Source organism: Prionailurus viverrinus, chromosome B3 (genome assembly GCF_022837055.1).
Source record: "Prionailurus viverrinus isolate Anna chromosome B3, UM_Priviv_1.0, whole genome shotgun sequence".
Lineage (NCBI taxonomy): Eukaryota > Metazoa > Chordata > Mammalia > Carnivora > Felidae > Prionailurus > Prionailurus viverrinus.
The window spans coordinates 114,026,216-114,048,086 of NC_062566.1; the positions used below are offsets into that span (position 1 = coordinate 114,026,216).

A 21,871-nucleotide genomic window follows, 5' to 3' on the forward strand; every position below is an offset into this window, starting at 1 on the left:
GCCACCCAGGCACCCCTAGAGCTTACTTTAAAAGAAAAGGAAAAAACATTTTTTTCTACTATGTCTTTCTGACTTTTTCTTTAACAGCTTACCTATGGAAAAGGTGCCATATAGATTACAGTTGATAAAAAGGGGGGAGGATTTATTTTTTTATTTTACAAAGTGAAAACTTTAGATAGGGATGAATTCTAGTTTTGAGCATCCACTGTATTTAAGTGCTACACACAAATGATCTCCGTAAGTCTCATAGGTACTCCAAAGAAATGATTACCTTACTACAGTTGAGGAAACTGTAGCTTAAGAGTTTGGTCACGGTTGCATAGTTAGGCATGACATAACGATGAGTTGAACCCAGGTTTGATTCCGAAGTCTTTTATTTTTTTTTTTTAAGTTTAATTACTTAATCTCTACATTCAGTGTGATCTCACGACCCTGAAATCAAGAGTTGCATGCTCTTCCCACTGAGCCAGCCAAGCACTTCTATGTTTTGTCCGTTTTTGTAATATTCTTTTGGTGTATTGATAGGAATCCTGATTTTTCTCATTTAAAAGTTATTTTAAGTGCGTTATATTGGAAGATAAATGGATAATGTTAAATGTTTAAGAATTTATTACCAGTCTTAGCTGGAGAATTCTTTTAAGTTGATGTTAAATTTGAACTGAAGAGCGACTTTGGAACTTCTTGAGATGTATTTAGAAGCATTTTAAAATTTATGTTAGAAAACTGGACAAAATCTTTCACTGATTTTTGCCCTCATTACATTCTTTTTCTTAGTACTCAAATGGTAAGATTTCATTAGTTATATACACAAGGACACTCTATACAGTAGCCAGCCATTGATCGATAAACAATGTAGTTAAAAACAAAAATGCAGATTTCACTACGATGTCAGTAATAGCCCATTAATCTCTCTTAAACCTTCAGAGCAGCAGATACTTGTCTTAGAGATTTTCTTTGACACTGACTGACATTCCTGGTCATATTTTTTGCATGATTTATTTTTAATTTTTTTGAGTAATTAATTTATTTTTAATTTCTTTAAAGTAAGCTCTATGCACAACGTGGGGCTTGAAAACATGACCCCGAGATTAGGAGTCTCATGCTCCACTGACTGAACTACCTAGGCTGCCTTATTTTTTTAATTTTTAGAGAGAGTGTGAGCAGGGTAGAGGGGCAAAGGGAGAGAGAGAATCTTAAAGCAGGCTACACACTCAGTGCAAAGCCTGACTCGGGGCTCGATCCCATGACCCTGGGATCGTGATCTGAGGTGAAATCAAGAGTCGGACACCCAACTAACTAAGCCACCCAGGTGCCCCTGATTTTTGTTTTTATTAAAGAACCAGCAATAACACGATTCTATCTAGGTTTCCAGATTCGTTTCTCATTTGATACCTTTTTTTTTTTTAACCTTTTGAAGGATTCATTAATACTGTTGTTTACCCATAAGTGAACCTGTATTTGTGTAAGTTACTGGCTTTCAGGATGTACTGAATCAGATGAACATGAATCAACAACTGTAGAGTTTTTTAAACTTCTGAGACGAAAGCATATTGTGGCAGCCTTTTTGCTTTTTGAATAGTTTTTTTTGTTGTTATGTAAGTTTATATGGACTGGTCTGATGCCCCATTGCTTTTGAAAATAAGGCATTCATCAATATCTCATTGTCATTAGTCCTGCATTTTTATCTGTTGGTATGGCACGTAGTTGATATAGAATGTAGTCTTATATACTTGTATTCTTACAATTTATTATGCTTTTTTTCTCAGGGACCCCAATGATTCCTGTACCAATGAGCATTATGGCTCCTGCTCCAACTGTAAGTACAATTTTAAGGAGGAATGAGGAGATATAGTAGTAATACTTCTTTTAAAGCTAAACAACTTGATAAAGTATTTTAATGTTTAAAAGAATGATGGGGAGTGAGAGCATCCATGTATTTGAGTATCATTTTCACTCAGCTATGCATATTATGCAGTTGCCCCTAAAATAGGCTCCCTAAATAGTTTTATGATTTCCCTCGTATTCTCTACACTCTTCATATACTTGTTCTTTCAGATTTAGGACATTGGTTTTTTCACCATTCTCTCATTTTGTCTTGGTCCTGGGAGATAGGAGAATGATCTGACATGCCTAATCTCATAAAAGAAAGAAAAAATACTGTAGGAATGATCTTAGCAGAAATTTAAATTCTGAAGTGAAATTTGAGTTGAATATATTTCCATTCTTTCCTCATACCTACCTAATTTTTAGCCCCTTCCAACCTATTTTTTCTCTGTTGTCTGTTATGGTATCTTTAAGCTTTGTAAAGTTTTATTGAAGCCTTTACTCTGCTAAACTGTTTCATTTTCAGTCTTCTTAAGCCTTAATTCTTCACATTCATCAAAGCTTTTGTACATTCTCAGCATCTTCATTAAGAATGCTAACATGCTACTACACATGAATAAATAATAGTCCTCTTAACTGTTATTTAGCCAGAATTTTTCTTTGAGTTAACTGGTAGAATATGAAGCTTCATTTGGAATTCTTTGAGGGAGGGTAGATCTCATTACTTTCAACTGTTTCTCTACCTGTGGATTTTGAAATGGGAGGGAGAAGGAGGTGTTACCTATATTAAAAAGGAGATGGTAACTCTGTGGGGAAACAATCTGCTGTGAGGCCGACCACTAAGAAGATACGGTTCTTCAGACCAAGGGGAGGTCTAATTTTTCTTGGATCAGATACCCATTGTTGGGGTATTTTGGAAAACCTCCACCTGACAGGTACTTACTGTCTTGCATTTCAGCCTAGGAAAAGGTGGGACTTGGGGTTTGGAGCAGCTCCCTCAGTTCACCACTCTTTATTCAGTGCCTTCTGTGGATGTTTTGCTAAATTCAGTTTCAGATGTAAAAATGAGTAAGATTGGTTCTCTGGGAAGTTGAAAGTTACAAAGGAAAAGTAAAAAATGCAACTGATGAAGGTAAAATTTAAGTTTTGGAGAATGCTGTGAGAGTATTTGAATACTCTTGTCAGAGGATTAGCATGGATAATTGAAATTTGCTTTTATGTGTGTACAGAGTTGTGACGGATCTCCTGGATATATTTGATAATTTTAAATCACTTATGATAATCGTGGACATTTAAGAATTAGGTCTTAAATATAAAGAAATTTCCATCCAAGTTATTTTTATTTTCTTTTCCAAGTTGTTTTTTTTTTTTTTAAAAATTTTTTTTCAACGTTTTTTATTTATTTTTGGGACAGAGAGAGACAGAGCATGAACGGGGGAGGGGCAGAGAGAGAGAGGGAGACACAGGATCGGAAACAGGGTCCAGGCTCCGAGCCATCAGCCCAGAGCCCGACGCGGGGCTCGAACTCACGGACCGCGAGATCGTGACCTGGCTGAAGTCGGACGCTTAACCGACTGCGCCACCCAGGCGCCCCTCCAAGTTGTTTTTAAAAGAAAGGTTATCTAATAATAGAACTTGTTGCAAATAATTTTGTGTTAATGAAAAATGATAGGAGCTTTAGATTAGGTATGTAGAACCTTTACTAATTGCTGTGTATGCACTACTTAAAAATTGTTGTTAGCTTAATGTTACATTAAACGTGATGGGAATTTAATTGCCAGGTCCAATTTTACTGCCTTTTTTCACTCTAGGTTTTAGTACCCACTGTGTCCATGGTTGGAAAGCATTTGGGAGCAAGAAAGGATCATCCAGGCTTAAAGGCTAAAGAAAATGATGAAAATTGTGGTCCCACTACTACAGTTTTTGTTGGCAACATTTCTGAGAAAGCTTCAGACATGCTTATAAGACAGCTCCTTGCTGTAAGTGTTAAACTGTTTTTCATTTTTAAGTTTTATTATCGATTTCAAATTTATGAAAACGCAGATAGGACTGAATAATCCTTTTCTGCTTTTTATTTTGAAAATGTTCAATCCTGCAAAACAGTTGAGTGAATAGTATAGTGAAACACAATTTTGTTTTGCCACATTTATTTTCTACTTGCGCGCACACACACACCCCACACATTTTTTCTGAATGATTGGAGATTAAGTTGTGATGTGATGTTTCATCTCTAAATACTTCCTGTTTTTCCTAAGATGGAGGACATTCTCCTATATGATCACAAAACCATCATCATACTTAAGAAATTTAAGGCTGGGATACCTGGGTGATGCAGTTGGTTAAGCATCTGACTTGGGCTCAGGTCTTGATCTCAAGGTTGGTGAGCTCTAGCCTCACTGGGGATGAGCTCGAGCCCTCCCACTCCCACTCTCCCTGTCTTTGTCCCTTGTGGAATTCTCTTTCCCTCTTTCTCTGCCCCTCGCTCACTTGTGCGTTCTCTCAAAAAAAAAAAAAAAAAAAGGCTGATACAGTATTTTTCCCCCCTGATATAATATTGTTAACTGAATGTATTTGCAGTTCATATGTAATTTTCCCAATAATCTCCATAATTGCTGCATTTTGTTTATCTATGATTCAGTCAAGGATTATACATTGTACTGAATTGTTATACTTTGTTGGCAGGGCAGAGACTGACATGAGGCTCATAAGAGCATAAGGTCACGACCTGAGCCTCATGACCTGAGCCAAAAATCAAGAGTTGGATGCTTAACCACAGAACCACCCTGGCGCCCCTAGACATCTTCTCTAATACAGAATAGCTTCCTGTCTTTTGCTTGTTTGTTTGTTTGTTTGTTTGCTTGTTTTGTTTTTGTTTTTCATGACATTGACATTTTTTTAAAAAGGTTTATTTTTGAGAGAGACAGAGGGAGAAGCGCGAGCACAGGGAGGGGCAGAGACAGAGGGAGACAGAAAATCTGAAGCAGTCTCTAGGCTCCAAGCTGTCAGCGCAGGGCCCAGCTCAGGGCTCAGACTCAGTAATTGTGAGATCGTGACCTGAACTAAAGTCAGATGCTTAACTGACTGAGCCACCCAGGTGCCCCTGACATTGATGTTTAAAAACATTTTTTTTTAATGTGTATTTATTTTTGAGAGAGAGAGCATGGACAGGAGAGGGGCAGAGGATACAAAGTGGGCTCTGTGCTGACAGCCTGATGTGGGGCTTGAACTCATTAACTGTGAGGTCATGACCTGAGGTGAAGTCAGACACTTAACAGACGGAGCCATCCAGTTGCCTCATTGATTTCTTTTTTTCTTAGTTTAAAAATTTTTATCCTGGGACGGGTGGGTGGCTCAGTTGGTTAAGCTTCCGACTTTGGCTCAGGTCATGATCTCGCTTGTTAGTGGGTTCGAGCCCCACGTTGGGCTCTGGGCTGACAGCTCAGAGCCCTGAGCCTGCTTCAGATTCTGTGTCGCCCTCTCCTCTCCCCTTTCTGCTCATGCTCTGTCCCATGCCCTCTCTCTCTCTCTCTCAAAAATAAACAGAAAAAAAAAAAAAGATGAAAAATTTTATCCTGGTGATAAATGCACTTTAAGTGAAATAATAATGATTTTATAATAAAAAACAACAGTGCCTGTACTCTCTCCCTCCATAATCTCCTGTTTTTTAAAGAAGTGATTTTAAAATCTTCTCCTTTTTGATTTTATTGCCATTTCTGTTTTGTAGAGTGTATGATCCTTGAATTAAAAAATGTTTAGGAAATAAACACCACAAAACCTAGCTTCGTCAGATTCAGTATTTTGTGATACTATCTCTAGATTTTTTTCTTAAGAAATAAATCATTACAGTTGGCCCCAATTCCCACTTCTTTTTTCACAGAGGTAATTCTCAGAGGTAAACCACTATCCTAAATTTGGTGTTTATCATTCATGTGTGTATTTCTTACTTTAATTACATATTTATATATTCAGAAAATTTATAATTAAATTTTAATTCTATACTATATAACTTGTTTTTTTCACCTAATATATATATACCTTTAGTTTACTTATTGCTGTGTACCATTGGATTGTAGTAATGTACCATGAATTTTAAATTTTCTTTTTTTTTTTAATTTTATTTATTTATCTATCTATCTATCTATTTATTTATTTATTTATTTATTTATTTTTGAGACAGGGAGAGAAACAGAGCATGAGCAGGGGAGGGGCAGAGAGAGAGGGAGACACAGAATCCGAAGCAGGCTCCAGGCTCTGAGTTGTCAGCACAGAACCCAATGTGGGGCTTGAACTCACAAACCAAGAGATCATGACCTGGAATTTAAAATTTTCTAATGATAGTCTTATGGATTGTTTCTATTTCTTAACACTATGTTTTGCTGTATGATTACTGGTAATGTCGTGTCTTCAGTGAACATGAAAAAACTTCTGTCATGTATTCTCTTAGAAGTGGAATTTCTGAGTCTAACAGCATGTTTATCTTCAGTTTTACAAGATAATGCCAACTTTTTTCCAAAGGAATGTTGGGAGGACATTTTTTAAAAAAACATCTCTATTGTGACATAATACTTATACTTTAAAATTCACCCTTTCATAATAATTCAGTTGTTTTTAGTATATTCACAAAGTTGAACAAACATCACCACTAACTTCATTCTAGAACATTTTCATCACCCCAACTACAAAACCTATACCCTGTAAGTCACTTCCCATTCTCTTCTCTCCCCAGTGTATGGCAACCACTATCCTACTTTCTGTCTGTGTAGTTTTGCCTATTGTGGGTATTTTATAGACAGAGAATCATAGGGTATGTGTGGCTTTTTGTGTTTTGTCTTTTCTTTTTTACTTAATATTTTCAGGGTTCATCTACATTGTAGCTTATATCAGTATTTCGTTCCTTTTTATGGCCAAATACTCCATCTGATGGACATACCTCATTTTGTTTGCCCATTCATTAGTTGATGGGCAATCGGGTTATTTCCACTTTTTGGTTGTCGTGAATAATGGTGCTGTGAATATTTGTGTACAAGTGTGTGGAGATAATGTATATATTCTATTTGAAACATCTTTTTATTTTTATTTATTTTTAAAGTTTGTTTATTTTGAGAGAGAGATTGAGAATCCCAAGCTCTGCTGGGATTCTGCTATCTCCCAAGCTGATAGCACAGAGCCTGATGCAGGGCTCGAACTCACTAGCTGTGAGATCATGACCTGAGTCGAAGTTAGATGCTTAACTAACTGAGCCACCGGGGCTCCCCTTTAAGTTGTTTTTTTTTTTTTAATTTTTTTTTTTTTAATGTTTATTTATTTTTGAGACAGAGAGAGACAGAGCATGAACAGGGGAGGGGCAGAGAGAAAGGGAGACACAGAATCCAAACAGGCTCCAGGCTCTGAGCTGTCAGCACAGAGCCCGACGCGGGGCTCAAACTCACGGACTGTGAGATCATGACCTGAGCCAAAGTCGGACGCTTAACCTATCAAGCCACCCAGGCGCCCCTCCCCTTTAAGTTTTAAGTAGGCTATGTGACCAATGCAGGGCTCAAACTCAACAACCCTGAGATCAAGTTGCATGCTATACTGAATGAGCCATCAGAGTACCCCTTATTTTTCTTTTAAGGCCTTAAATGTCTAGTGATCCTTGATTGCTTACATTTAAGAGTTAGGGATTAAAAGTCTTTTTGTGTGGAAATGCTGGGTTTGTAAAATGTTGAACATCATTGTAGGGTAATTTAGCCATCAGTTGATTGGTTTCATGCCTAGTGAGTATATGATTGGCTGCCCTTGTTACCCATTCTGTATCCCTTCTTGATCTTTCATATCTGTTCTGTTCACTTTCTTCATAACTTCATTCTGTCTTTACCTGAGGATGGGGATAGTATAGTTTCTTATAAAGATAGCAGGCTATCTTCTCTGGGGGTGGAGATTAGAGTAGTTGCTTGAAAAGAACTCTGAGGCTTTGATTGTTCCATATTCATATTGTCAGGCAAGCACCTGTTTTTATTCAGCTTCATTCTGCAACTCCATTCTCTACTGTACGCACCTTTTACCTCTAGTCTAGGTCCACTTGGCTTTGTAGAATCCATTAACCTAATTCTTTCTCAGTAGTATCTTCATCTGTTAACACTTGGGAGTTATGGCTTTCTTTGATACACTGAATGAGTTCCCATCCTTCCATTTGCCTTTTGTCTTTTAAAATTTTTTTTAATGTTTATTCATTTTTGAGAGAGCGTGAGTGGGGGAGGGGCAGAGAGAGACTCTGAAGCAGGCTCCAGGCTCTGAGCAGTCAGCACAGGCACAGGCACAGGGTCTGACGCAGGGCTCGAATTCACGGATGGGCAGATCATGACCTGAGCTGAAGTTGGTCGCTTAACCAACTGAGCCACCCAGGCGCCCCTTGCCTTTTGTCTTCTTAAAATTTTGTTGAATTCTGGTGCCGTTTCCCCCTGCAATGTTTGATCTCATGGGTTTTTATCTTTTATATTCCTTGATTTTCATTTTATTGGTTTCTGTGAAGGAAGATGTGAAAAATACATGCATTCTCTTAGTTTTGACAGGCAGTCTTCAGTTACCATTTTCCACAAATAACTTTTTTTTTTAACCTTCTAGCTTTTATTTTAATAATTAGAAATAATGTTTAAAAACTTTGCAACTAAACAAAATAATGTTCTCTTCAGGTAACCTGCTCCACTCTTATTTCTGATTTATCGAAAATTTTTTTCATTGCATAAAGTCTTACTGTATATTTGCAATTTCATGTCCCATGTTATTTTTGTATCCTTATCAAGCATTTCCCCATGTTACTAAAAGACTTTTATGATATAGGGGCGCCTGGCTGGCTCACTGGGTAGAGCATGCAACTCTTGATCTTGGGGTTGTGAGTTTGAGCCCCCACATTGGGTATAGAGATTACTTAAAAAAAATCTTTAAAAAGTTGTTTATAGTATATACATGTGTTTTAAAACATAATTTTTATGGACTAATTTACTTGAATTTTTTATAGTTTATTTTAAATACTATGATATTGGTAATTTTGGCGTTTTATATATTTTGGATAAGGTAAATAATGCTGTAAAATTTCTATATTAAAAGGTAGCCAATTTTCTGCAAATAAGAGAATCTGTAAGAATTTATTATTTTTCTTTTAAATGATGTATTGTATATTTCTTTTATATAATAAGCTTGTGGGAATTGAGAGAATTTTAAGAAATTTAATAGCTGGTATGATTTTTTTCTTTTTTCTTTTATTTTTCTCCTGGTGGAAATATGATTGTGTTCTTATTTTTATTACAAATTAATTTATTTTATTAAATGGTAATGATCATTTTTTGTTTTTTATTTTGAAGAAATGTGGCTTGGTTTTGAGTTGGAAGCGAGTACAAGGTGCATCTGGGAAACTTCAAGGTAGGTAATTCTTTCTTATTAAGATCCTTTTAAGCTACATAGATAGCTTCTTACATGTTTGACTCTTATTTCCCTTAACCATGGAGTATTCTGTTAGCACTCTTTGTCTTCCTTCTTACTGGAATAGGATTAAAGGTGGTTGGAAAGATTTAGCTGGGAGTTGAGATTAGAAAGTGGAAAAGCATTAACAGGAAAGAGGTAGGAGAGGAAAAAATATTCAGATTTTTTTTTTTTTTACAGTATTGTTTTGAAAAGTCTTTTTCTCGGAGCAGGAGTGTATGATTAGCATTCAACACTTAGGAAGCAAGAGAACTGATGGTGAGATGACCTGTTTGTCTTAGAAGCAGGCTGTTCTTTCTTCTTGGTAAAAGCACCAGTTTGGTGTACATTATTCTTTTTTTTAATGTTTATTTTTGAGAGACGGGGTGTGGGGAGGCTAGGGGAGGGGTGGGAGTTGGGCGGGGGGCAGAGTATCCGAAGTAGGCTCCACATGGTGACAGCAGAGAGCCTGATGCAGAGCCAGAACTCACATACCATGAGATCATGACCTGAGACGAAGTCAGATGTGTAATGACTGATGTACATTCTTTTTTAAAGATTTTTTTTTAACGTTTATTAATTATTAAAAGAGAGAGAGCATGAGCAGGGGAGGGGCAGAGGGAGAGGGAGACACAGAATCTGAAGCAGGCTCCAGGCTCTGAGCTATCAGCACAGAGCCGACACGGGGCTCAAACTCACAAACCGTGAGATATGACCTGAGCTGAAGTTGGATGCTTAACCGACTGAGCCACCCAGGCACCCCGACTGATGTACATTCTTGAAACACTTTTTATTATGGAAAAAATCATGCATATATAAAATTAGAGTAGTGTGATGAACTTCCACATACTCATCACCTAGCTTTATCAACTCATGGTCAATTGTGCTTAACCTGTACCCTATCCATTTCCTCCTTATGTTATTTTATTTTATTTTTTAAATTTTTTTTTTCAACGTTTATTTATTTTTGGGACAGAGAGAGACAGAGCATGAACGGGGGAGGGGCAGAGAGAGAGGGAGACACAGAATCGGAAACAGGCTCCAGGCTCTGAGCCATCAGCCCAGAGCCTGACGCGGGGCTTGAACTCACGGACCACGAGATCGTGACCTGGCTGAAGTCGGACGCTTAACCGACTGCGCCACCCAGGCGCCCCTCCTTATGTTATTTTTAAATTTATTGTTTAATTTCTTTTATTGTTTTAAAAATATTTTTGAGAAAGAGAGGCAGAGGGGATAGAGGGAGACAGACTCCCAAGCAGGTTCTGGACTCTCAGAGCAGAGTCTGATGTAGGGCTCAAACTCACGAACCATGAGATCACAACCTAAGCCGAAATCAAGAATCAGATGCTTAACCATTGAGCCACCCAGGCACTGCCTTCTTATATTATTTTTAGGCAATCCCAAGCACCCATCACACCCCCTCTTTATATATTATTTTTAAGCAATCCCAAGCACTCATCCTATTTTAGTGTGTATCTCTACAAGATAGGAGTTTTTTTTTAAATTTACTGAAAATGCTATCATAAGATCTTCAAAAATTAACTATTTTTCTTAATATTGTAAGTCAGTGTTCAGATGTCACAAATACCAATTTTTAAATATTTTGTTTAATTCAGGATCTATACATAGTCAGCGTATTGCAGTTGGCTGGCATATTTTTAAGACTTTTTGAAAGTATTTTAAGTTCTCGCTCTCTTTTCCTTTGCAGTTATTTGTGGAAGAAACTGTGTCATTTTCCCAGTAGTGTTCCTTTAGTCTAGATTTGCTGATTGCAGCTCCACGCAGAATAATATGCCAGTGCTTCTCTGTCTTCTGTATTTATTTTATTTATTTATTTAAAAATTTTTTTTAATGTTTATTTTATTTATTTATTTTTAATTTTTTTTTTTAACGTTTATTTATTTTTGAGACAGAGAGAGACAGAGCATGAACGGGGGAGGGGCAGAGAGAGAGGGAGACACAGAATCTGAAGCAGGCTCCAGGCTCTGAGCTGTCAGCACAGAGCCCGATGCGGGGCTCAAACTCATGGACCATGAGATCATGACCTGAGCCGAAGTCAGATGCTTAACCGACTGAGCCACCCAGGCGCCCTGGTCTTCCGTATTTTATGTAAACTGGTTGGTAGTTGTATCTTGAGACTTTGATTTGAGTTCATATGTGTTATTTTTTTGATGCTTTTATTTATAAGAATTTTCTAAAGGTATTGTTCTTCCATCATCAGACACTAGATTATTATTATTTATTTTTTTTTTTAATTTTTTGTGGTTTGAGATGCAGCTGTTGATTGTCTGTTCCTGGATTGATTTATTCATTGGAGGATTGCAAAATGTGCTAATTTGAGGACTACTGTCATTCATTCATTGAAAAATAAATCTTCTTGTGGTGCCTGGGTTGCTCACTCAGTTAAGCGTCCCACTTGAGTGTCCGACTTTGGCTCAGGTCATCACCTCACAGCTCATGAGTTCAAGCCCTGTGTCAGGCTCGGTGCTGATAGCTCAGAGCCTGGAGCCTGCCTCAGATTTTGTGTCTTTCTCTGCCCCTTCCTACTTGCCCTGACTCTGTCTCTGTCTCTCTCTCTTAGATATAAATAAACATTAAACAAAATTTTTAATACTTTTTTTCAAGTTTTTATTTATTTTGAGGGAATGGGTGAGAGAGGGGCAGAGAGAGAGGGAGAGAATCCTAAGCTGGTTCCACACTGTCAGTTCAAAGCCTGATGCAGGACTCGAACTCACCAACCATGAGAACATGCATGACCTGAGCTGAAACCAAGAGTCTGACGCTTAACTGACTGAGCCACCCAGTGACCCCCAAAACATTAAAAAGAAAAAAAAAAAAGAAAAAGAAAAGGAAAATAAATCAGGCACCTGGGTGGCTCAGTCAGTTAAGTGTCTGTCAGCTCAGATCATGATCTCACAGAGCCTGTTTCAGATTCTGTGTCTCCCTCTCTGCCCCCCCTCCACTCACCCTGTCTGTCTGTCTGTCTGTCTGTCTTTCTCTCTCTCTCCCCCCACCCCCCCGTGTCTCAAAAATGAATAAATGTTAAAAAACATTTTTAAAAAGTCTTTATTAGACTACTGCTGTAAGAATAAACCTCTATCTCCATCTAGTATTTGGTTAGAGGTATAATTGATGTAAGGAAAACAGGGTGAATGCTTTGGTTCCTTGATTTTTTTTTCAAAACGATGAGTTTGTGTCCTCAACATTCTTTAGCAGTGACTTTTTAAATTTATTTTTTTATTATATTTTATTAAAAAAATTTTTTTTTTTTTTTTTTTTTTTTTTTTTTAAATCTTTATTATTTATTTTTGAGAGAGAGACAGCATGTGAGCAGGCGAGGAGCAGAGAGAGAGGGAGACACAGAATCAGAAGCAGGCTCCAGGTTCCGAGCTGTCAGCACAGAGCCTGACATGGGGCTTGAACCCACGGACCGTGAGATCATGACCTGATCTGAAGTCAGATGCTTAACCGACTGAGCTGTCCAGGCGCCCCAAAAAAATTTTTTTAACCTTTATTTATTTTTGAGAGAGAGAGAGTGAGAGAGCATGAGTTGGGGAGGGGAGAGAGAGAGGGAGACATGGAATGTGAAGAAGGCTCCAGGCTCTAAGCTGTCAGCATAGAGCCCGATGCGGGGCTCGAACTCATGGACCATGAGATCATGACCTGAGCTGAAGTCCAACGCTTAACAGACTGAGACACCCAGGCGCCCCAGCAGTGACTTTTTTTTAAAGAACCATTGTGAACTTAAGGATTGAAGCCTATTCGGTTTGTTGTTATACTTAATAAGAATTTATTGTCGTTATTGCTAGTGAAGCTTAAATTGTCTTAAGTCGCCTCTGCAAGTTGGATTTCCACTGGTTTTGTCACCAGCCTGTTTTTAATAGTTACCTTGTTATTTGGTCTGGAATCTAAGCTTATCTAGTAGTTTTTCCGTCCTAGACTTAGGGTCAGCCATTTCTTTAAGGAACTCTGGGTTTTTTTAGTGGTAAATTGCTTTAAAAATCACAAGCTGGCAATTAGGTATATTCATTACAAGACTTGTTTATTAGTCTTCGCTTTTACGTTTTTCCAATGCACGTTAATTCACATTCAGGACTAAACGGTTTTTATTTAAGCTTTTCTGTTATATCTGTATTCCCATACTGAGAATCTAGAGTTTCAAGGACATTGGGATGATAGACTGTTAAATAATTACTGGCTTGGTTCATCTCATATTTCATATACAACAATGTAAGACTAATAACATCTACACTCATCAGCAATATGGTGATAGAAGTTTTCTGTTGACAGGTCTTTGTCTTTATGATATATCACACTAAAAAATCTAGAGTCAAATTTACTGCTTTAAAGGCGCTCAGAAGATGGGTGCCTGGATGGCTCAGTCGGTTAAGTGTCCAACTTTGGCTTAGGTCATGATCTCACAGTTTGTGAGTTTGAACCCTGCATTGGGCTCTGTGCTGACAGTTCAGAGCCTGGAGCCTGCTTCGGATTCTGTGTCTCCCTCTGTCTCTACCCCTCCCATACTCACTCTGTCTCTCTTTCAAAAATAAATAAACGTTAAAAGAAAAAATTTAGGGTCACCTGGGTGGCTCAGTCAGTAATTGTCTGACTTCAGCTCAGGTCATGATCTCACGGTTCGTGAGTTTGAGCCCCGCATCAGCCTCTGTGCTGTCAGCTCAGAGCCTGGAGCCTGCTTCGGATTCTGTGTCTCCCTCTCTCTCTGCTCCTCCCCTCCTCACACTTTGTCTCTCTCTCAAAAATAAATAAACATTTAAAAAAAAAATTTACAAAAAAAAGAAAGAAAAAAATTTAAAATCACTCAGAATAGTTCCTTTCTGTGTGGTTATTTCCTTAACTGTATACGTATTTGGATTCGTTTGTTTTTTTACTTTAAATTTTTAGATTACTCTTTTAAAATTTATGTTTTAACATCTCTGGCTTAAAGTCATGGTAATAATGCTTAGAGTAGTTACTAAAATGAAACAGACACAGAAAAATTAGACTCATAACTAGGATAAAAGTTCAGTACTTTTGTAGTTTAACGACTCAGAGTTGAAAAGAGCTTTAACAGGTTCAAGCAGCCTGATGTCATATAATTGTCGCTAACTGTTAGGAAGTCTGGGTGGAATGAATTCAGGAAATAATTAAAAGACTCCATTATGAAATTTGCTGGTTCTGCTAAATATTTTATCAGCACTTCTAATAAGTAACAATTTCCCTGATTAGAATTTTTCTTTCCTGTTTTTCTTTTTTTCTTTCGGTTTGAGGGTGTTAAAAAAAATCAAAGGTAATTGAAGGAAAGAGGAGTGACAATGTGAAAAATCTTGGTATTAAAAACATTTGGTCTCTAATTACTTTAATTTTCCATAAATACTGTGTTTTCATAACTATTGATATTTGATGAATTCTTTACATCCATTTTTAGCCTTTGGCTTCTGTGAGTATAAGGAACCTGAATCTACCCTCCGTGCGCTCAGGTTACTGCATGACCTGCAGATTGGAGAGAAGAAACTACTTGTTAAAGTTGATGCAAAGACAAAGGCACAACTGGATGAATGGAAAGCAAAAAAGAAAGCTTCTAATGGGGTATGTTTTTTATAGTGCTGTCTTTTTAGGCTTACTGTGCTCTTTCAGTGTAAGTACTTCTTATAAGGGAATCTAATATGGGGCTTCATGAGATCATCTTCATCATAATATGTACTTGTGGCTAAAAGCAGGAGGGTATTTTTGCAGTTTATCGAAGTCTTTTATCTACCCATAGGGGGTGGATGATGGTTGGTTTGCTTGTTCCAGGTTAGGATAAAGGTAGTGAGGGAGGCTGGACAAGGTTAAGTTGCCAGAAAAAACACTGGTACAGACTGTTCCTAACAGCTAATTCATTAAGGTAGCTTTGTAAGTAAGTACAACAAAATATAGTTCAGCTTACACAATTTTAATTAGTTGCCCTCTGTTTTAGAAGTACACAGGTTCTGGGGCACCTGTGTGGCTCACGTCAGTTGGGCATCTAACTCTTGACTTTGGCTCAGGTCATGATCTCACAGTTCATGAGTTGGAGCCCCACGTCAGGCTCTGTGCTGTCAGCACAGATTCCGTCTCCCTCTCTCTGTCCCTCCCCTGCTTGCTCTTTATTTCTCTTTCAGAATAAATAAAAATAAACTAAAAGAAAAAAAGAATCACACAGGTTCTGGGTGCCTGGGTTGCTCAGTTGCTTGAGTGTCTGACTCTTGATTTTGGCTTAGGTCATGATCTCAGAGTCTTGGGATTTAGCCCCGCTTTGGGCTCTCCATGCTGGGCGTGGAGCATGCTTGGGATTTTGTCTCTCCTTCTTCCTCTGTCGTCGCCCATATGAGTGTGTGCTCTCTCTCGCTCTCAAAAAAAAAAAAAAAACCACAAGCTCTAAAATAAGTGAAAATAAATCTTACTACTTTCCTCAGTTGGGTCCCATATTAAGTGAAGCTAAAGTAAAGGAAATTTTCATGTGTTTTAATGTATTTGTCATTACTCCCTTTCAGCAAAACAAAAAATAGCTAAAACCTGAGTATATTTCCTATTTCCTTTTGGCATCTCAAACTTGAATGGATTTAAAATGGATTTATTGTTACCTTCTTTCTTCTACAAAAGCAAAAATGCCTTTTTGCTCTTACGCTTTCATTGTCATTCAAAATAGAAATAGCTTTCTTGGTATTACTCTTCCCTCCTTTACCAAAACAGTGTATATTCTTTGTCAAGCAAACAAAACCTCAGAAAATGTTATTAAGAAAATCGTGGGGGGAGCCTGGGTGGCTGTTGGTTAAGCGTCTGGCATTGGTTCAGGTCATGATCTCACGATTTGTAGATTCAAGCCCAGTATCAGGCTCTGTGCTGAGAGCCTGGATCCTGCTTTGGAGTCTGTGTCTCCCTCTCTCTGCCCCTCCCTTGCTCACGCTCTGTCTCTCAGCAATAAATAAACACTAAGAAAAAATAAATAAAATCTTGGGGCACGTGGGTAGCTCAGTCAATTAAGCATCGACTTTGGCTCAGGTCATGATCTTGCGGTTCGTGAGTTTGAGCCCCACATTAGTCTGTCTTGTCATTGTGGAACCTTTTTTGGATTCTCTGCCCCTTCCCCCACTCATGCATGCTTTTTCTCTCTCTCTCTTAAAAAAAGCGTTAAAAAAAAACCTTTATAAAGCAAACTGTTATTTTAAGTACATGCCGTCATTTATTGAAAAAAATTTTTTTTACAGTTTAATCAGCATTTATTGTGAGTTCTGCCTAGACACATCTATTTACTTTTTACTTTTTAATTTATTTAAGTTCAAGTTAGTTAATATACAGTGTAGTATTGGTTTCAGAAGTAGAACTTGGTGATCCATCACTTTCATATAACACCCAGTGTAAAGCAAACTATTTCAAGAAGAAATTCAGTAGCACCCATAATCCTATCACCATTGGGAGCCCCTGTATATGTTTTTGTTGCATATTCTTCCAGACTTTTTTCTCTGTATGGATGAATATAGTTTTAATTGGAATATGTGAATTTGTTTTTCTTTCATAAATAGAGATTGATTCTCTGTATTCTGTAAATAGACTTTTTTTTACTTCTGTCTTTTCTTGGACTTTTAGTAAATTTCAACTGATTTCTCTGGATTTCATTCCTCTCATCTGATTATTCTAGCACCACCTATATTTCTAAAACATAAGTATGTCAACTGTGTGCTCGTACATCCTTAATGGTTTTGAATTTCTCATAGTATAAAGTCTGTCTTCTTAGTATGGCATTCAAGGCTCGTTCAGTCTACCTTTCTAGCTTCTCTCATCAATCCTTCTGCTCATGTCAATCATATATCTCCACGAACTTCCTTTGTGCTTTTCTGACATCTCGTGTCCTTGTTGTCCATCCAAGCTCCCTGTTGCAGTTCTATCCAGATCTAATTACAGTGTTACTTGATTCATACAGTCTTTGTCAGTCGTATCCTGGATTTCTCTCAGGCAGAATTAATTCCTCTCTTCCCATCTATGTTTCCAGGTTTTTACTGGTGTTAGGACAGTCCGCTTTGTAACATATATTGTTGGTATCTGTCTCTCATCCCCCTTGTGCCCTGTTTGATTTCCATGTCTCTGATTACAAACAGGAAGGACAATAAGCTCACAGACTGTGTCTCTTCCTCTTGTACCTCTGCAGAACCTAGGACAGTATGTTGCCCATAGCAAGAATGGGATGCTCATTTATTGAGTGGCAGTTGCAGTTACATTGCTCACCTGGTAATCTTACTGTCTTTACCTAGTTTTGTAAAGAAATAATAAAATGCAGCTTCTCTGGAGTAGAAGCTGTATTTCACAGCAACAGAGTTTCCTGTCACATCAAAAAACCAACTCTCTGGGGAGCCTGGGGGCTCAGTCGGTTAAGCACCTGTCTCTTGATTTTGGCTCAGGTCACGACCTCACAGTTAGAGTTTGGGCCCCACTGTCAGCATGGAGCCTGCTTGGGATTCTTTCCCCCACCCCCTCTGCCACTCCCCCGTGGGCGCCCTGTGTTCTCGCTGTCTCTCTCCCAAAAAAACCCACAACTCTAAAATAAGACTTTTTAGATTTTCCTTGCAGTGATAACTGAATTCTTAGTTAAAATAAAGCATGGATTTAATGTCTTCACAGTTTTTATATAATTCCCTGGGTGTCTTTCTTTTTTTCCCTGTGTTTAATCATTAGCTGGTGAGGTGGTTTAATTTGTAGCATTTGCAGATCATGTACTCTGTACATGAAGCAAATCACTTTATTTGTATAAGGAAATGCACAGTTGTGACTTTGATTTAATTTCTAATCACTATTAGTGGGAGGAACCATAATTTAAATCTGTTTGTATCTTTAAGAATAGAATTGTAGCCACCTCCAATAAAAACAGAACAATTACTTCAGGTAAGATGAAATTTAAAACATTCACAGACCTGCCGTCTGGGTGGATTTGGCATAGTGCCCAGAGATACTTGAAGTCACAAGACAGGGCATAGTTTCCTAGAATGGCAACTTACTCAACAGTATTGGTGAAAAGAAAAAGCAATGCTGATCAGATAATTTTTGATCTTCTCAGATATTTTTATCAGATCATTTTTTTTCAAATAACTTTTAAGTAAATGTAACTATTATGGAGTAGATTAGAGATTTGTCATGATTTTTCAAGATAAAATATGAGAAGGTATTTCTTGTTCTTTCTTCTTTATTGTTGATTGTTGTGGAGAAGTGTAGAAAACTGACCTAAGATGGATGATAACAAGAATGAGACATGGAGTGGGTGCCTGGATAGCTCAGTTTTTAAGGATGGCTCAGGTCATGATCTCACTGTTCTGAGTTCGAGTCCCGCATCCAGTGAAGCTTGAGCCCCACTTTGGGCGAGGTCGTGCCCCGCTTGGGGTGAGCATGAGCCCCACTTCGGGTTAGCCCTACTTCTCTCCCCATCTCCCTTTTTCTCTCTCTGCCCTTCCCGGGATTCTCTCTCTGTCTTTCTCTGCTCTTTACTCACTTGTGCTGTCTCTCAAAAAAAAAAAAAAAAAAAAAAAATGAGACATTAAGGAACTCATATGATAATGTATTCAGGCATTTTCCTGATTCCCAAGCAGAAGACAAAGCACAATTATTTGTATAGTTCTTACTGGGTAAAACAGAAAAGAAACACAAGTTTGTCTAGAATGAGAGAGATTTTTCTTGACCCAGAATTTTAGTATATGTGCTGCAGAAGTAAGCACTTTCACCCAGAATTTCAAGAGGAATTATGTGTCTTGTCTAACAGCTTGATTGAAAGTTTTCATATAGATTTTGCAGAATTTGTAGGAGCAATCTTTGGCCATTAGTAAAAGTATTCCTTTTGGGGTAGCCATACTGGTGTAGTTCATGCCCTGTTGCTTTCTGGCTGTTCAGGAGTAGCAATTAGGAGTAGAGAGATCTGCTTGATCGTCACAAGTAGTGGTTGTTAACCACACATTCAAGAATGACTTCTGGAGGTGCCTGGGTGGCTCATTTCGTTAAGTGTCTGACATTAACTTAGGTCATGATCTCATGGTTCGTGGGTTCAAGCTGTGCATTGGGCTCTGTGCTGACATTTCGGAGCCTGATTGGGATTCTCTGTACCCCTTTCTCTCTTGCCCTCCCCACTTGCTCTCTCTCTCTCAAAATAAATAAACTAAAAAAAAAAAAAAAAAAAAAAAAAAGAATGACTTCTGACTAGTGTTGGAAGTACAGATAATCTCTGGACAGAGCCTCTTGGCATTGCATTTTAATTGAGGATGCATGCTGCAGATAGGGACATCTTTAATTTTTACATCTTTGCTGGAGATTAGTCTGGTTGAATCTACATTTTCTCAAAAGAAAGTGCTCTGCTTTTACTTAAGTTCCCAAAGAAGTTCTTGTTTTGGACCCTAGAGTCAAAACCAAGTCAGTGCCAAAGAGTGAGCCTGGAAGAGGTGTTTTTCAGCTTTACTACCAGTAGCTTTACTATTGAAGCTTTTAATTCCTCTGAAAAGAGCTAAATAGGTGGGCCACATAAACCTCGCAGATATTCAGTTGGTTTCTGTGGTCCTCTTGTACTGCTAACTCCCTCATCTTTTGCTGCTCAGTGTTACTGAACGTGCTTTCTGTTTCTGAAGTGAAGAAAAAACTGGAAATCAGAAAATTGTGTATGGTTGAAGACCCAGAAGTAGACCTTAAGTTGAAACCAAAAAGAACTTTTCCTTCCATGATATGTCTAGTTATTTTTGGTTTTCTTACATTAACAGTTGGTGAAGAGATTTGGGCTAATAAGCTTTCCTTCTAAAAATACACATGTTTAAAAAAAATTATAACTTTAGGGGCGCCTGGGTGGCTCAGTCGGTTGAGCATCCCGATTTTGGCTCAGGTCATGATCTCACAGTTGTGAGTTTGAGCCCCACGTCGGGCTCTGTGCTGACAGCTTGGAGCCTGAGCCTGCTTTGAATTCTGTGTCTCCCTCTCTGCTCCTCCCCCGCTTATGCTCTGTGTCTGTCTCTCTCTGTCAAAAATAAATAAATATTTAAAGAAAAAAATTTTTTTTTAATTTTAACTTTATTTGAGATAGAATGAGTGAGCGAGCATGCGAGCAAGTGGGGGAAGGGGCAGAGAAGGAGGGAGATAAGAGAATCCCGAGTAGGCTCTGCACCATCAGCATGGAGCCTGATGTGGGGTTCGAACCCATGAACTGTGAGATCATGACCTGATCTGAAACCAAGAGACAGGTACTTAACTGACTGAACCACCCAGGTGCCCCTAAAAATGTACATTTTCTCTGTAGATCAGAGGATGGTAGTCATTCATAAGGTGTGAATTCATTTCAAATGCTTTACTCCTAACTTAGGTAAGACCAGCTATACTAATATTTAAATTTGATTTGGGATGGTGGTGGGAGGCACCTCAGGGGCTTCTGAGTATTTTTAAATGACCAGGCCTTCAGATTTATAACCCTACTTCTAGTCTTATGCTTAGGAAAGCATGGAGATGTAGAGGGTTTGTGGAAAGGAGTTTAGAATGTAGGGGAAATGCTAAAGACAGACTTGATGGTCTCTCCGAAAGTGTGTTTTCTTTCTTTCTTTCTTTTTTTTTAAGTTTATTTTGAGAGAGAGAGAGAAATAGGGCAGGGTGCACACATGTGGGAGAGGGGTAAAGGGAGAGGGGCTCAAATCTGTACTGTCAGCGTGGAGCCTGATGTAGGGCTCAAACCCAAGAACTGTGAGATCATGACCTGAGCTGAAGTCAGAACTTAACCAACTGAGCCACCCAGGCACCCCAAAGGTATTTTCATAATACAGAATTTAGGTCTCAGCAGTTGAGGATTTGGGTTGAAATGGTTCATGTGTGTCTCCGGACCTACAGTTTCAGTGGCAACTTACTGGCAGGTTAATTATTTAATTTAAAACCTGTGGAGAGAGCACTTGGTGGCTCTGTGCTGACAGTGTAGAGCCTACTTGGGATTCTCTCTCTATGCCCCTCCTCCGCTCATGCTGTCTCTCTCAAAATAAATAAATAAACTTAAAGAAATTATTAAAAAAAAAAAAAGACGTGAAGAAGCAGAGCATTACTGAAGGGATTTTAGTGAATGCTGCACAGAGACCTTATTGCCATATATTATCGATTTAAAGTAAAAACACATCACCACAGTTATAGATTACAGTGTTTTTGGTAAATAAATTTTAAGTTTAATTACTGTTCTTGCATAAAGCTTCTTTATCCAAGATAACCAAGTAAAAAGTTGGCGCAAGATTGGATCAAGAGGCAGGTTTGGGAAAGTGAGGAACTTCGAGTGGTTAGTTTTATATATACCACACTTTATAACTTAACTTGAACCTTAACCTGTACCTTAACTTAACCTTAACCTGTATCGTAACTTCTTATCCTATTTACTAAATACTTAAGGGCAAGGTCATTTCTTTTCCCCATATTGAATTTTTTGCCATCTAGCCTAGTACCTACCTTGCAGATAGTAGTCTCTTAATTTGTTGAGCCAGGGGGCGCTTGGCTGGTTCAGTCGGTAGAGCATGCAACTCTTGACCTCGGGGTTTGAATTCGAGCCCCGTTTTGCATGTAGAGATTACTTAAAAAAATTTTTTTCCTAATGAAAAAAAAAATTTGT

At 38.1% G+C, this 21,871-nt stretch overlaps 1 protein-coding gene across 3 annotated transcripts in view; it reads left to right on the plus strand.

Moving 5' to 3' along the window:
* RBM25 (RNA binding motif protein 25) overlaps window positions 1-21,871 on the plus strand; it is a 61,289-nt gene that overhangs the window by 13,205 nt on the left and 26,213 nt on the right. For all 3 annotated transcript variants that reach the window (XM_047864664.1, XM_047864663.1, XM_047864662.1), the window contains 4 exons: window positions 1,767-1,816; window positions 3,636-3,803; window positions 9,165-9,222; window positions 14,687-14,847. In XM_047864664.1, coding sequence (XP_047720620.1) covers window positions 1,767-1,816; window positions 3,636-3,803; window positions 9,165-9,222; window positions 14,687-14,847 — 437 coding nt within the window. The remainder of the gene's footprint in view (window positions 1-1,766; window positions 1,817-3,635; window positions 3,804-9,164; window positions 9,223-14,686; window positions 14,848-21,871) is intronic.